This window comes from Apteryx mantelli, chromosome 1 (assembly GCF_036417845.1).
Source record: "Apteryx mantelli isolate bAptMan1 chromosome 1, bAptMan1.hap1, whole genome shotgun sequence".
Lineage (NCBI taxonomy): Eukaryota > Metazoa > Chordata > Aves > Apterygiformes > Apterygidae > Apteryx > Apteryx mantelli.
The window spans coordinates 85649427-85661594 of record NC_089978.1 but is presented as its reverse complement, the minus strand read 5'-3'; the positions used below and the strand labels follow the sequence as shown (position 1 = coordinate 85661594).

General features: G+C 40.1%; 1 protein-coding gene across 1 annotated transcript; it reads left to right on the top strand.

Annotated features, from left to right (window-relative positions):
- The first annotated feature begins 991 nt into the window (after window positions 1-991).
- On the top strand, window positions 992-10517 carry PIGA (phosphatidylinositol glycan anchor biosynthesis class A). Its single transcript, XM_013951540.2, has 5 exons — window positions 992-1643; window positions 2181-2313; window positions 3977-4109; window positions 5525-5731; window positions 7448-10517. Exons 1-5 carry the CDS (start codon window positions 992-994, stop codon window positions 7709-7711), a joined length of 1389 nt encoding a protein of 462 aa, XP_013806994.2. The 3' UTR covers window positions 7712-10517.
- Window positions 10518-12168: the final 1651 nt, after the last annotated feature.

Sequence of the window (12168 nt, the reverse complement as noted above, 5' to 3'; positions counted from 1 at the left end):
TTGAGGTTAGGCCTCCCAGCTCAAGGCCCTTACCTGCATGCCTTAGCAGGGAGCCTGCCCACCCCAGGCTCCCCACACCTCAGCTGCGGTAGCCCCCCTTGGCAGGTGCCTCGCTGGATATGAGGGAAGGGTGTGCAACAGGCTCCCGACTAGCTCACACAGGGCAACTTGGGGCTCAGGAGGTGGCCAAGGGCAGCAAAAGACAGTGTTGCCCTTGGAGAGGGGAAGTACAGAGGGAACTGAGCAGGGGATGTAGAGGAAGCTAAAGCACATTCGCACTACAACGGCTCAGGCCAGAAGCAGGATTTATTAAGGAAGAAAGGACGAAAACGGCGAACCAGTAGCCTCCTCCCGCCCGCGGCGCCTAACGGCCGCCCCCACGCCAGGACTCCGCTCCCTTCCCCCCAGCACGAGGCGCCTAACGGCCAGCCCCGCGCCGCGCCAGGACTCCGCCCGGCCGCGAACGAAGGGTTAAAGAGAGCGTTTGGGGGGGGGGGGGCGCGCTTCCGTCACGTCCCTGCTCTCCGCCGCGCGCCCAGGGACGAGGCCACTCCGATTGGCCGCCTCTTTTCCCGCCTGACGCGCCGCCGGGAAAAAGGAAGAGGCAAGCCGCGCGGTTGCCGCGGTGACGGCGGCCGTGCCCGGAAATGGGAGGGCGCCGGGCGGGGCCCGGAGAGAGCCGGCAGCCGGCAGGTACGTGCGTGCATGCGCGCGCGGCCACACGCGCCCCCTCCCCCCCCCCAGTTCCCTCGAGGCGGCTCGGTTGCCCGGGGTGATCGCCCTCTTAAAGGGGCCGCGGGGCCTCCCCGCGGCGGTGGCCGTTGGTGCTGCCGGGCCCGCGGCGCGGCCTGCGCGGGGGGATGGCCGGGCCCGGCGGCGGCGGCGGCGGGGGGCAGCCGGCGGTGAGGGCGGCGGGGGGCCCCGTGGGCGGCCGGGCTCGTGTCAGCGAGTGACGGTGCCTCGTGGTTGCTCCCGCAGGTGTGGGCCGGGGATGGCGGCCGGGGGGCCGGCGCGGCGGGCGCACAACGTCTGCATGGTGTCGGACTTCTTCTACCCCAACATGGGGGGCGTGGAGAGCCACATCTACCAGCTGTCGCAGTGCCTCATCGAGCGGGGCCACAAGGTCCTGGTGGTCACCCATGCCTACGGGACCCGCAAAGGCATCCGCTACCTCACCAACGGGCTGAAGGTCTACTACTTGCCCCTGAAGGTGATGTACAACCAGTCCACGGCGACGACGCTCTTCCACAGCCTGCCTCTGCTCAGGTACATATTTGTGCGAGAGAGGGTCACCATCGTCCATGCCCACAGCTCCTTCTCCGCCATGGCCCACGACGCGCTCTTCCATGCCAAGACCATGGGGCTGCGGACGGTGTTCACTGACCACTCTCTCTTTGGGTTCGCGGATGTCAGCTCGGTGCTAACCAACAAACTTCTGACTGTGTCCCTGTGCGATACAAACCACATAATCTGTGTCTCTTATACAAGTAAGGAAAACACAGTGCTGAGAGCGGCTCTGGATCCTCAGATAGTCTCTGTCATCCCTAATGCTGTAGACCCCACCGACTTCACTCCAGACCCATCAAGAAGGGATGACAGTATAACAACGATTGTTGTTGTCAGCAGACTTGTTTACAGAAAAGGTAATGGGGGCCAAAATGTAAGTGTATTTTGTTTTTTTTGATGTCCATATCTATGGTATGGATTAAATGTGCAATGGGAGTCTCATAATTTTGTGAGGTGAAGGTTGTGAATTTTTCTGTCTTTGCATTCAAGAAGAAGAAATGTACATTTCAGTTTGTGCACTTGGTGTTTTGAGGTCTATATCTTCTTAAAAATTTGAAGATCTTGAAAACTGACGTTTGTAAAACGGAAGGTTTGGCTTATGTTGGGAGCAAGGTTTAGGCCCCAAACTATGCATTCTATTAAGAATGTTTTTACTGCTGTTTTTAATGAAGCAACAAGAACTTGAGTGATTTTTTTTTTTCATATTTGTCTCCTAATAGATCAGACGTCTTTTTCAGAATTTTATGTCCAGCAATGCAACTGTCCTTCTGAGACCATGGCTTTTTTTTTCTTCCCGCCCCTTCCTCCCAAAAAGAGTTATAACAGTAGGCTACATTACAATAAGTTCTAAAATCAAATACAATAACAGTTTGCTTTAAATTTTGTACTCTTAGGTATAGATTTGCTTAGTGGTATAATTCCTGAGCTCTGTCAGAAATATCCAGATTTACATTTCTTAGTTGGAGGAGAAGGACCAAAGCGTATTGTTCTGGAAGAAGTCCGGGAAAGATACCAGCTACATGACAGGTTTGTTCTATGCGTGTTTATGTCCTTTAATGTACTTTGGGGTGGGGAAGACAGCAGCAACTCTCCTCCTGTCCCTCGTTCCCCCCCCCCCCCCCAAGAAAGAAATCCAAGAAACTTAGGTTGGAGGAGGAGAACCATTGAGGGCAAAGCAGATACAGCAGTCACTGATTGAACAGTTAGAGTTGGACTATGATCTTGCAAACTGATGCATACAAATAGACCCTGTGGGAACCTTCAGATGATTCAGAGAAAATCTGAATTAGACATACATTTATTCACACTCCTCTGAAATAGTGATGTTCAGGTTACATTTGCTATAGTACCATGTAACAATATATGGTGTTAGGCAGCTGTTTTGTGACAGCTGCTCATAAGGATGACTGCTAGTAATTCTTGAATCTTCTTCCTTGTTAACACCTCTGCTTTGTTTAATTTCTTTTACTTTTAAATCAAACTATTCAGGGTAGTACTTATCTAGTATGAATTTTTGTGGTGCTACAAAGACACCTCTAGGTGCTACTGTGTTACCAAACTGTTTCTATGACATATGTGTGTTTATGTATTTCTTTGGTATTTTTATGTTTTGTTTTTGTTCAAAAAGAGTTCTGTATAGCAAATACAAGGTTCTTAGTTTTCCATTTCCTTTTTACTACATTTTTTTTTAACATGCATTTGGGGGTGCAGGTGCATCTTTTAAAAACAAAAGTTTTCCTTGCTCCCTCCTACCAAAAGTTGGAAATATAACCCTCATCAGAATTAGGATATCCTTAGCTGTATCTAGGTATTCATGTATATTCTAGAATAATATGTTCCCAGTGTGCAATTTAGAAAATCTATGGACAAACAAGAACTAACTTCTGCTCTTTTGAAGTGAATATGTAATGCATAGTGACTAGGTGAATACTATCCAAGAAATTTGCCTACTTGCTTCTTCTAGTTCAGTGCAGAGGAGAGGCTCTGGGCAGCCTTCTGTTATGAAACTTTGTGGCCATCCTCACAAATGCGTCTACTGCAGAGACTTTCACTCTCCAGTTTTCTCTTGTCAAATGTTCTGTATCCCTCACTGTAGGGCCTCTACCTTCTGTTGCCCATTCTGTACTTCAGTCTAATGATTCCTGCCTCTGCTTCCCCCTGGCATGGAAGATAAAATTGTCTGTTAGTATTATTCTTCTCCGTCTTCTGGTTTCCCAGTCTTGCCTCAAAATAATAGGTCCTGATCATTGATGTCCTAAACATTTCCCCCCTCCCCCCCCCCCCGGACGAAATTGATCAGACCTCACATTGCAAATTTATATAATACATCCAAACAAAGAAATGATGACAAATTTTAATTATTAACTGCATAAAGCAATATTGTCACAGCAGAGTAACAATGTTTTGAAGGCAGTTGCCATTAAAACAAAACAGAACAACCCTTCCCCCAGCTTCATTTTCGTAAGTTGTGTTGGTTTTTTTTTTAAGAGTGAAAATAAAAAGCAGTCTTGTGTGTTTTTTTGTTTTTTTTTTTTTTTTATTGCTGGTAAAAATGTAAAGAAACCAGAACAAAGGTGTCTGTGTTGCTTCTCTATGTATGTGGGAACTATACATTTTTTTCAGTATATGGTAATATTATATAGCATGTTTGCAAATCTAGTGGCTATCTTATACTTTTTCTTATACACAGGGTACGTCTCCTAGGAGCCTTGGAACACCAGGATGTTAGAAATGTCCTAGTCCAGGGGCACATTTTTCTCAACACTTCTCTCACTGAGGCCTTTTGTATGGCGATTGTGGAAGCAGCAAGCTGTGGTTTGCAGGTGAGAAAAGACTTTGACTATATAGAGTGCATGTATCCATTTTAAACAAAGTTCATGATTTAGTAATATATGCTTGTGACATTGCATTTCATCTGAGGCTCTGTCTTTACAAAGGTGAGCAAATATTATCCCCATTTACAGATCACCTGGAAGCTGAGACAGAAGGGTTAACCGAAACTGCTCAAGCTCCCAGAAGAAACTTGTGCAGAATTGGGAATAACATGTAGATCTGCTAACTCTCAGTTCTCTGAACTAACCAGACTGCCTCTCCAAAATGCTCTTTTGTATGTACTCCTTTACAGAGTTTTGGGGTAGTTGTTTTTCCTAAAGATTTACTTTGCCACTATTTAGTGAGGATTTGGAGAAAAATGGCTCATGAGCATGGCTGACTTTGGCCAGTCAGGAATATTGAATTACCAGGATAAAGCATTGTATTACAACCGTTTTCTTCCTGAACAAAGAACTGACAGTCATTTTATTATTTTAACTGAGGATATATTTGCCTTACCATATAGGGATTCCAGACAGAGAGGAGGGAGAGAGAGGTAACACTGGAGCATTTATAATACTGGCCTTGCTGGCTAATCTATAGCTCAGATAAAAAAATAAATAAAGAAAAATGAGTTTTTAAACAGCTATAAAGAACTGAGATTGTCATATTATAGTCTAAAGAAGTTTTTTTTTTTTTAAAAAAAAGAAGACTGCTGAGAGTATCTAATTTACAAGAAGTACAGAAAATGTGAGAGACTTTTTTCATTTAATATTCTTTGATAGTAATTACTACCTAGTTGCTGCCCAATCATCCATTTCCCTCTCTAGGGTTGACAAAGTTCTTCAATTTTCTTATTGTTGTCTACTGTTTACAGATTATAACGTAATATCAATCTTACTAGCATCTTTCTTCCCTTCAAAAATAATAATTCAAATTAAAATTACTGAACTCTTAAAGAAGTTGTTGTAAATGTTCAGTAGCCTAGAAACCAGAAACTGAAGGTGGATGAGGTAAAACTGTCCTCTCCAAGTAGACATTGTATTTTCCATGAGGGACTATGGAGAGAAAGTCCAAAATCCAATTACACAGATTTAGTTGCATGCTGTGACAAACGCCTTTAGGAAAGATAACTGTCTTGGTAAAACAGAAGATTTTATCTAGTGAGTATTTTACATGCTACCAAAGAATCATTCTGAACGTAGTTACAGGTAACCTGCTACGCTAGGTCCTCTCTAAGGCCTAGGCTTTTGGTTCTCATGGAGGTAAAATTCCTGAAACATAATATCAATCTTTGCCTTCATGGCATCTAGTAATTGAATTTTTTTTTCTCTTAAGTACTGCATCCAAACAGTGTAATAACAGTATCATCACTGCATTTTGTTGTTATGCAGCCTGTGTGCTGTTTGTTTTGTTTCTTTCAAAGGTGGTGAGTACACGAGTTGGCGGGATTCCTGAGGTGCTTCCAGAAAATCTTATTCTTTTATGTGAACCCTCGGTGAAATCTCTGTGTGATGGATTAGAAAAAGCTATTGCCCAGCTCAGATCAGGAACATTGCCATCTCCAGAAACTGTTCATAATAAAGTAAAGACATTTTATACATGGAGGAATGTAGCAGAGAGAACTGAGAAAGTATGTATAACTCACTTTTTTTTTTTTTCTTTCTTCTTAAAGTACAGTTCTGAAAAGTGACTCCTTTGAAACATTACTATGTACGTTCTCTGTGTAATTTCTCAGTGAGCTTCCTGTCAAGTACACTTGCTTTTCCCCCAAATATACCTGCCCCAGCTAGATTTTTTTCTATTTGTATTCCTTTTGTGCCATAACAGTTGATAAATGTTCTGGAGAACACATAGTGCCTTTAGTTACATTTCTACTCCATATATATATATATATATATATATATATATATATATATATAAAAAAATTTTTTTTAATCTTTCACAGTAAGTAACTCTCCTGGCATAACTGGAAAACATACTTTATAAGATGTATGAAAAGGAAAAGAAAGAATTCTTGACACAGTTTTGTGTGTAACATAATAAGTGATTTAGAAAAATAAGAGATACCTACGTTCTCAATACCAGTAGATGTAACTGAATATACATAATTTATTTTCATTACAAACACAGTTTATCAAGCTTTTGAAGTCACATTTCAGAATTAGAACTGCCTTTTGGTGTGAAAACTGCAGTGAGGAATATTAACTGTAATGCTGTTATCAACTTCTATGGAGATATATCACTTCTGACTTCAGCTGCTATCTTTTAGGCAAGAGAGTAGCTGAATCGCATGCAGCTTAACATGCTTTGTGGTGTTACTCAAATATATATCCCTGTTATAAGTCTCCTTGAAGAAGTATCATGTACAACCAGTATCTGATTTTTCTTTCAAGTGCTTTCAGTACAATTCATTTCATAATTTCTGTAACTACAATCAATGTTTCAACTGCAATGTTTTATATAAACATTAGGGGACTCTTTTGGGGGACTTTCTTTTTTTTTTTTTAACTCTTTTTCACTTTTTTTAAGAAAGTGAAACCAAACTCTTAAGAAAATGTTAGTGTAATTGGAAGAGGAATGCATAGAACTTGTTTTATACAAAGGACAGGTGTTGGTTAGCTCATAATCAATATATCTGTAGGATGAAGTCTGTAATGTTCTGAAGGAGACACAAGTCCTTGTAAAGACTTCTTGAATTATGTATTGTAGGTATTTGTTTCTGTTCTGTGAAACACAGGACTACTTTTTTTAGTGGTTGTGGTTAATATGTATATCAAGAGTCACTAATAGGATGTATTTGATTGTCATATTAATTGAATTTTACCATACTAAAAATTACTAGTGTTTCTTTAAATAAAAAGTCAGTATCTTGTTCTGATTCATTTGATTGTTTAGATGCAGAGATTAGAAGATTGCGCATTCATCCATGAGTTCATCTTTCTTTGTGCTGAAACATAGTAATTGCATGTTCAGACTGTTTTCCTCTGACTGGTGTGAATATGAGATCAGAAGCTATTTGAAATAATTAAAAAAAAACAACCTCTGTGCAGTATTAGATGAGAGCTAAATTTGCTGCCTTCCTATTTAATAAAATACTTTTGAGTTCTGTCACAAAGTAGAACATTTTTCTTTTTCTCCTCAACCATTGTGTAAATTCATGAAATTTCTAGAACAGTATTCATAAATTAACATTTAAAATCTACAAAGCTTTTTGGGCAGTATTGTCCAATCTAATAGTTAGGAGTAGATAATGCATTTTGCACACTGACAACAAAGTACTGTCTTATTTTTGAGGCAGAAGCAACATTGTCTTAAGATCTTACTTTGTCTTCATCTTCTCCTTTAGGTGTATGAGAGGGTTGCAGATGAAGTGGTTTTATCAATGGATGAGCGACTCAACAGACTAATATCTCACTGTGGCCCGGTGACTGGTTATATTTTTGCTCTTTTTGCTGTTTTGAACTTCCTTTTCTTGGTGTTTCTGAGGTGGATGACTCCAGATTCCATTATCGATGTTGCAATAGATGCCACAGGTCCTAAAGGTGCATGGACTAAACAGTATTTCCTTGGTAAAAAAGGAAGAGTTAAAGAAGAAATTTTGAATTCCTAAAATGCTTAAAGTGGAGGGGGGGAAGCATCGTTCACTAAATGTTTAAAGCTTGCTGATAGAGACGTTATTTTAAAAATTCTTCAGTTTCTTTCTGAAATTCTTGGAAAGAAGCTTGGTTAAATGTGCTACCTCAATTTAGGATTAAGTTTAATTTAGTTTTGAACTCATGGAAACTTATGCACATCTATTTTGCACTTAAAGCTGGGAGAGAACATGGATTTTCACAGCTTGGTGTCAAAAGTTATTGAGGCAAAAATACTAGATTTTTCTCGACAACTAGAATATTGTAGAAAGAGTGAATGTAAACTTTTGTGGTATTTGGGAAATCAAAACACAAAAATTATTAGTGTGACAGTCTTCTGCCCATGCAGCTTTATTTTATAGTTATTCCTTTCTCTGACTGAATTACATCAACCTGTTGCTATGACACAAATTCATTATGGATTTTTGGTATTTTCAGAAGTGCTAAATTTGTCCCATTCACTTACGCATATGAAAGTGAAGTAAAGCTTATGGCTCTATTTTATTTCTTAAGCACATAGGTGAAGGAATGATATTATTTAGAGATTAGCATAATATGATATAGCCTTCAGAATCGGCTCAGGCCTGAAGACTCCTCCAGTAGTCTATGCCAAAGTGCGAAGTGACACGTGTAAGAGAGATGGAGAATCTCTGAAGGACTAGACAAGCATCATCGTGTTCTTCCCCCCCCACTTATGACATAAATGGCATTTCAATCAGTCTCTGGGAGGGACAATATTTAGTGTGTGTGATTTTGCCTAGACCACATCAAAGGCACTGTCAGGCAGGTTCTGCAAGTTGAATCATCTCAGGGAAAGTATCCCGTAAATGGAAGTAATCAATAGATATACTTGTCATGCAAGAAATGTGGCTTCATGCAAGAAATGTGGCTTCTTGCAACTGTTAGCAGCCCTAAGTAAGGTATAGATATACCTGTGACAATAGGAAAAACGTGAATGGGTGAGAGGAGGCAAAGAGGACTTCTCACATTTATACCAAACAGCTCTCAGACTACTCCTGCCTGATGCAGTGGATTCACTTCTCTTTCAAGCATCACTAAAGACTGAAAATTTTTGTGATTTTTATGACCCTGTGCATAGTTTAATTTTGGACACTATTAATATTAAAACTGTGCAATATGAAAAGATTGTTTTCAAGCCCTTGAAGGGGAGCATTTATAACACAACCTCTGTCAATGTCGTCTTGTTTCTGTTGAGATGTAAGTAGTCTGATTTCTGCTGTTTTATAATTTAATCGAACGTATTTTCATGAAACACTGAAAGGTAGAGTGAAATACATGCCATATACAAAGTCTGTTTTCTTTTATTAGAATTTTTAGCTTTTGATACTTAACATACAATATGTATCGTCTTACAACTTGAATTTTTTAAACTCCACATTAAAAGTGGAGATCAGCTAAAATGGTGCCACAGAGATTATTGATAACTAGATGGAATTAAGGTAATATTTTACTTTTTTAAAAGCCTTCCTCCCTCTCCCCCCCTTCTTTTTTTTTGGTAAGGCTACAACTTTTTAAAAACACTGATAATCATTCCAGGGAAATGTTTTTATATGTATTATTAATATTTTTTCTAATTCTGGTTTCTTTTTTCTTTTTTTTTTTTTTTTTCGTTTCCCTCAACATCTACAAACAAAGTTTAGACAGGAAAATGAAACTCTTCAAAATACTTTTATTGGTTTTTCTTGTGCAGATCATTTGCATTTTTAGGTATAACATAGTAAGACCTTGTTATAGTCTTGCGTAATTTACAGATTATCTAAAAGTTTATTTACCTTGCGATAAAGCATAGATATTTCATTAATTGTATGTTCCCACATATTAGAAAGTACAGAGATACACTCAATTATTGCTGCTTCCCATAACTGGTGTTTGGACCTCTTATAATAAATGACTGATTTAAAAAAAAAAAAAAAAAAATTTGCACAAGTTGCCAGAAAAATTTAATCTGTAACTGGTTTAACTACATCTATACTGTTTCTCAAGTAATGCAACTTACATTGCACATAGCTCTCTGCAGGACTGATTCACTTGCCTGCCTAATGCAGTGAAGTAAAGGATGATGCAGTTGCATCATTCACTAGTTGTCAAAAGCAAAAAGCAGCAATGGGTGAAATGGAAAGGTTTAAATTAAAAAAAAATTGTAACTGTTAACAAGTGGGCAGAATTAATGAATATATTTTGGGAATATATATTCAGGAAATGAATAAAATAACCATTAAAAAATTAAAAATGTTTCAGTTGTGCTTCTACACAACATTTGATCATTGTGAAATACTAAGAAAATGTTACGACATAGGGAATAATACTGAGTAATGTCTTGCATGGAGCAAAGCCTCATATATGGGGGAGGAATGGGGGGTACCCAAAACCTTCTATTTAGAAGCCACATTGCTCCCCTTTGTAGAAGGGACCACGTAGTGCACCTGGAAGTGTTTTTACCAGCTTTATTTCAGTGATGGGAATCTTAAGTGGATCTGCAATGAAATTCTATTCCACAGGCACAAGGGAGAAATTGATGGTTCCAATACATTATATGCATACACTGTGAATTAACGTATAGATAGCATGTTGATAATTGAAAATTCTATGTTAAACCAGAACAAGTATCATGTAAAATATGAATAAAAGATTGATCTTCCAAATGGTTTATTAGGGAATGTGGATATGTCTGTAAGAAGATAACTACACTGTAATGTACTTATTTTTGTGCTCAAGTTTTTCTGTCTTTTTAAAATAAACTTATTTTCCCCCTTTTGATATTAATTTCTCATATCTAGTCCTTTTTTCATATATGCTTAGACTTAAAAGCAAATAATTATAATGTTACATCTTTGTGATGATCCAGTAGGATACAGGCTAACTGTAAATAGATTAAACAAATCATTCCCCAAGTGCTTTTACAAACAAACTGTTAGAAGAATCTCTTTTTTTTTTAAAAAAAAAAATACGTTGTGTGATTTGATGTCATTAAACTACTGTCAACATAACTTCTCTAACATCCTTTTTGGCACTCACTAGTGCTTGACTTGTACAATTTTCCTAATTACTCTAGTATTCATCTAGTGAGTTGGATAACCGGTCAGTTTGGGACTGAATGCACCTTCAGCAAGCTTGCAGATTCTACGAAACTGGGAGGAGTGTCAGATACAGCAGATGGTTGTGCTGCCATTCACAGGCACCTCGGCCGCCGGGCAGGAATAACCCCTTGCACCAGGACAGGCTGGGGGCTGACTGGCTGGAGAGCAGCTTTGCAGAGATGCTCTGGGGGGTCCTGGTGAACACCAAGTAGGACATGAGCCAGCAATGTGCCCTTGTGCAAAGGCGGCCACCAACATCCTAGGCTGCATTAGGCAGAGTGTTACCAACAGGTCAAGGGAGGGGATCCTTCCCCTCTCTGCTCAGCTCTGCTGAGGCCACAGGTGGAGTACTGGGTCCAGATCTGGGCTCTGCAGTGCGAGAGAGATATGGAGTTACTGGAGCAAGTCCAGCAAATTGCCACAAAGATGATTAAGAGGCTGGAGCATCTGTCACAGGAGGAGAGACTGAGAGAGCTGGGACTGCTTAGTCTGGAGAAGAGAGGGTTCGGGGGAATCTTATCAGTGTTTATAAAAGTCCGATGGGAGGGTGTAAAGAGGATGAGGCCAGACTCTTTTCAGTGGTGCCTAGTGACAGGATGAGAGGCAACAGGCACAAACTGAAACACAGGAAATTTCACTTGAACTTAAGAAAACACATCTTCATTGTGAAGGTGGTTGAACACTGGAACATGCTGCCCAGAGAGGTTATGGCATCTCCATCCTTGGAGATGTTAAAAACCTGACTGGAAACCATCCTGAGTAACCTGCTCTGGATGACCCTACTTGAGCAAGGAGTTGGACCAGGCGATAAAGATGGATGTGTAGGGAACAAAGCTAAAGGCAAGATGCGATTATACATCTGAATATATCACTGCACTAAAATTATGCTTTTTTTCTGGTAAATTTAACAGATTGGATTATTTTCAGATTTTGACTTGCTTCAACACTGGCATAACATGAGATGATATTTGTGTGGAATTCATTGAACTTTAACCATGTATAAGCTGGTCATCTAGTACAAGCTAGTTATTTAAGTTCAGTTTAATCAGGAGTGACTGATAAAATGCATCGAGAGTATGAGTCATCCCATGCTAGCATAGGTGTTGAAGACAAGATAGTGGCAAATCATATGCTAGAATTTCTTGTCTTCATGCCTGGACAGCAGAGGGAGTTTAGATAACTAGACCTTACACAGTGTTATGGGTGAGGTGAGATGGGTTATGTGTCAGATGAGATGAAATCTACATCTGCTCAACTGAGAGCAACCCATGAGTCACTATACAGATCGCTTTTTGAAAGTAGGAGTATTGTAACCCTGCTGATCTAAGGATGCAAAC

Excerpts from the sequence above, each read along its gene's own strand:
- PIGA (XM_013951540.2), top strand. The coding sequence starts at position 992 with ATGGCGGCCGGGGGGCCGGCGCGGCGGGCGCACAACGTCTGCATGGTG. Across the intron at positions 1,644-2,180 it reads CAGACTTGTTTACAGAAAAG|GTATAGATTTGCTTAGTGGT; the intron begins GTAATGGGGGCC and ends TTGTACTCTTAG. Across the intron at positions 2,314-3,976 it reads AGATACCAGCTACATGACAG|GGTACGTCTCCTAGGAGCCT; the intron begins GTTTGTTCTATG and ends TCTTATACACAG.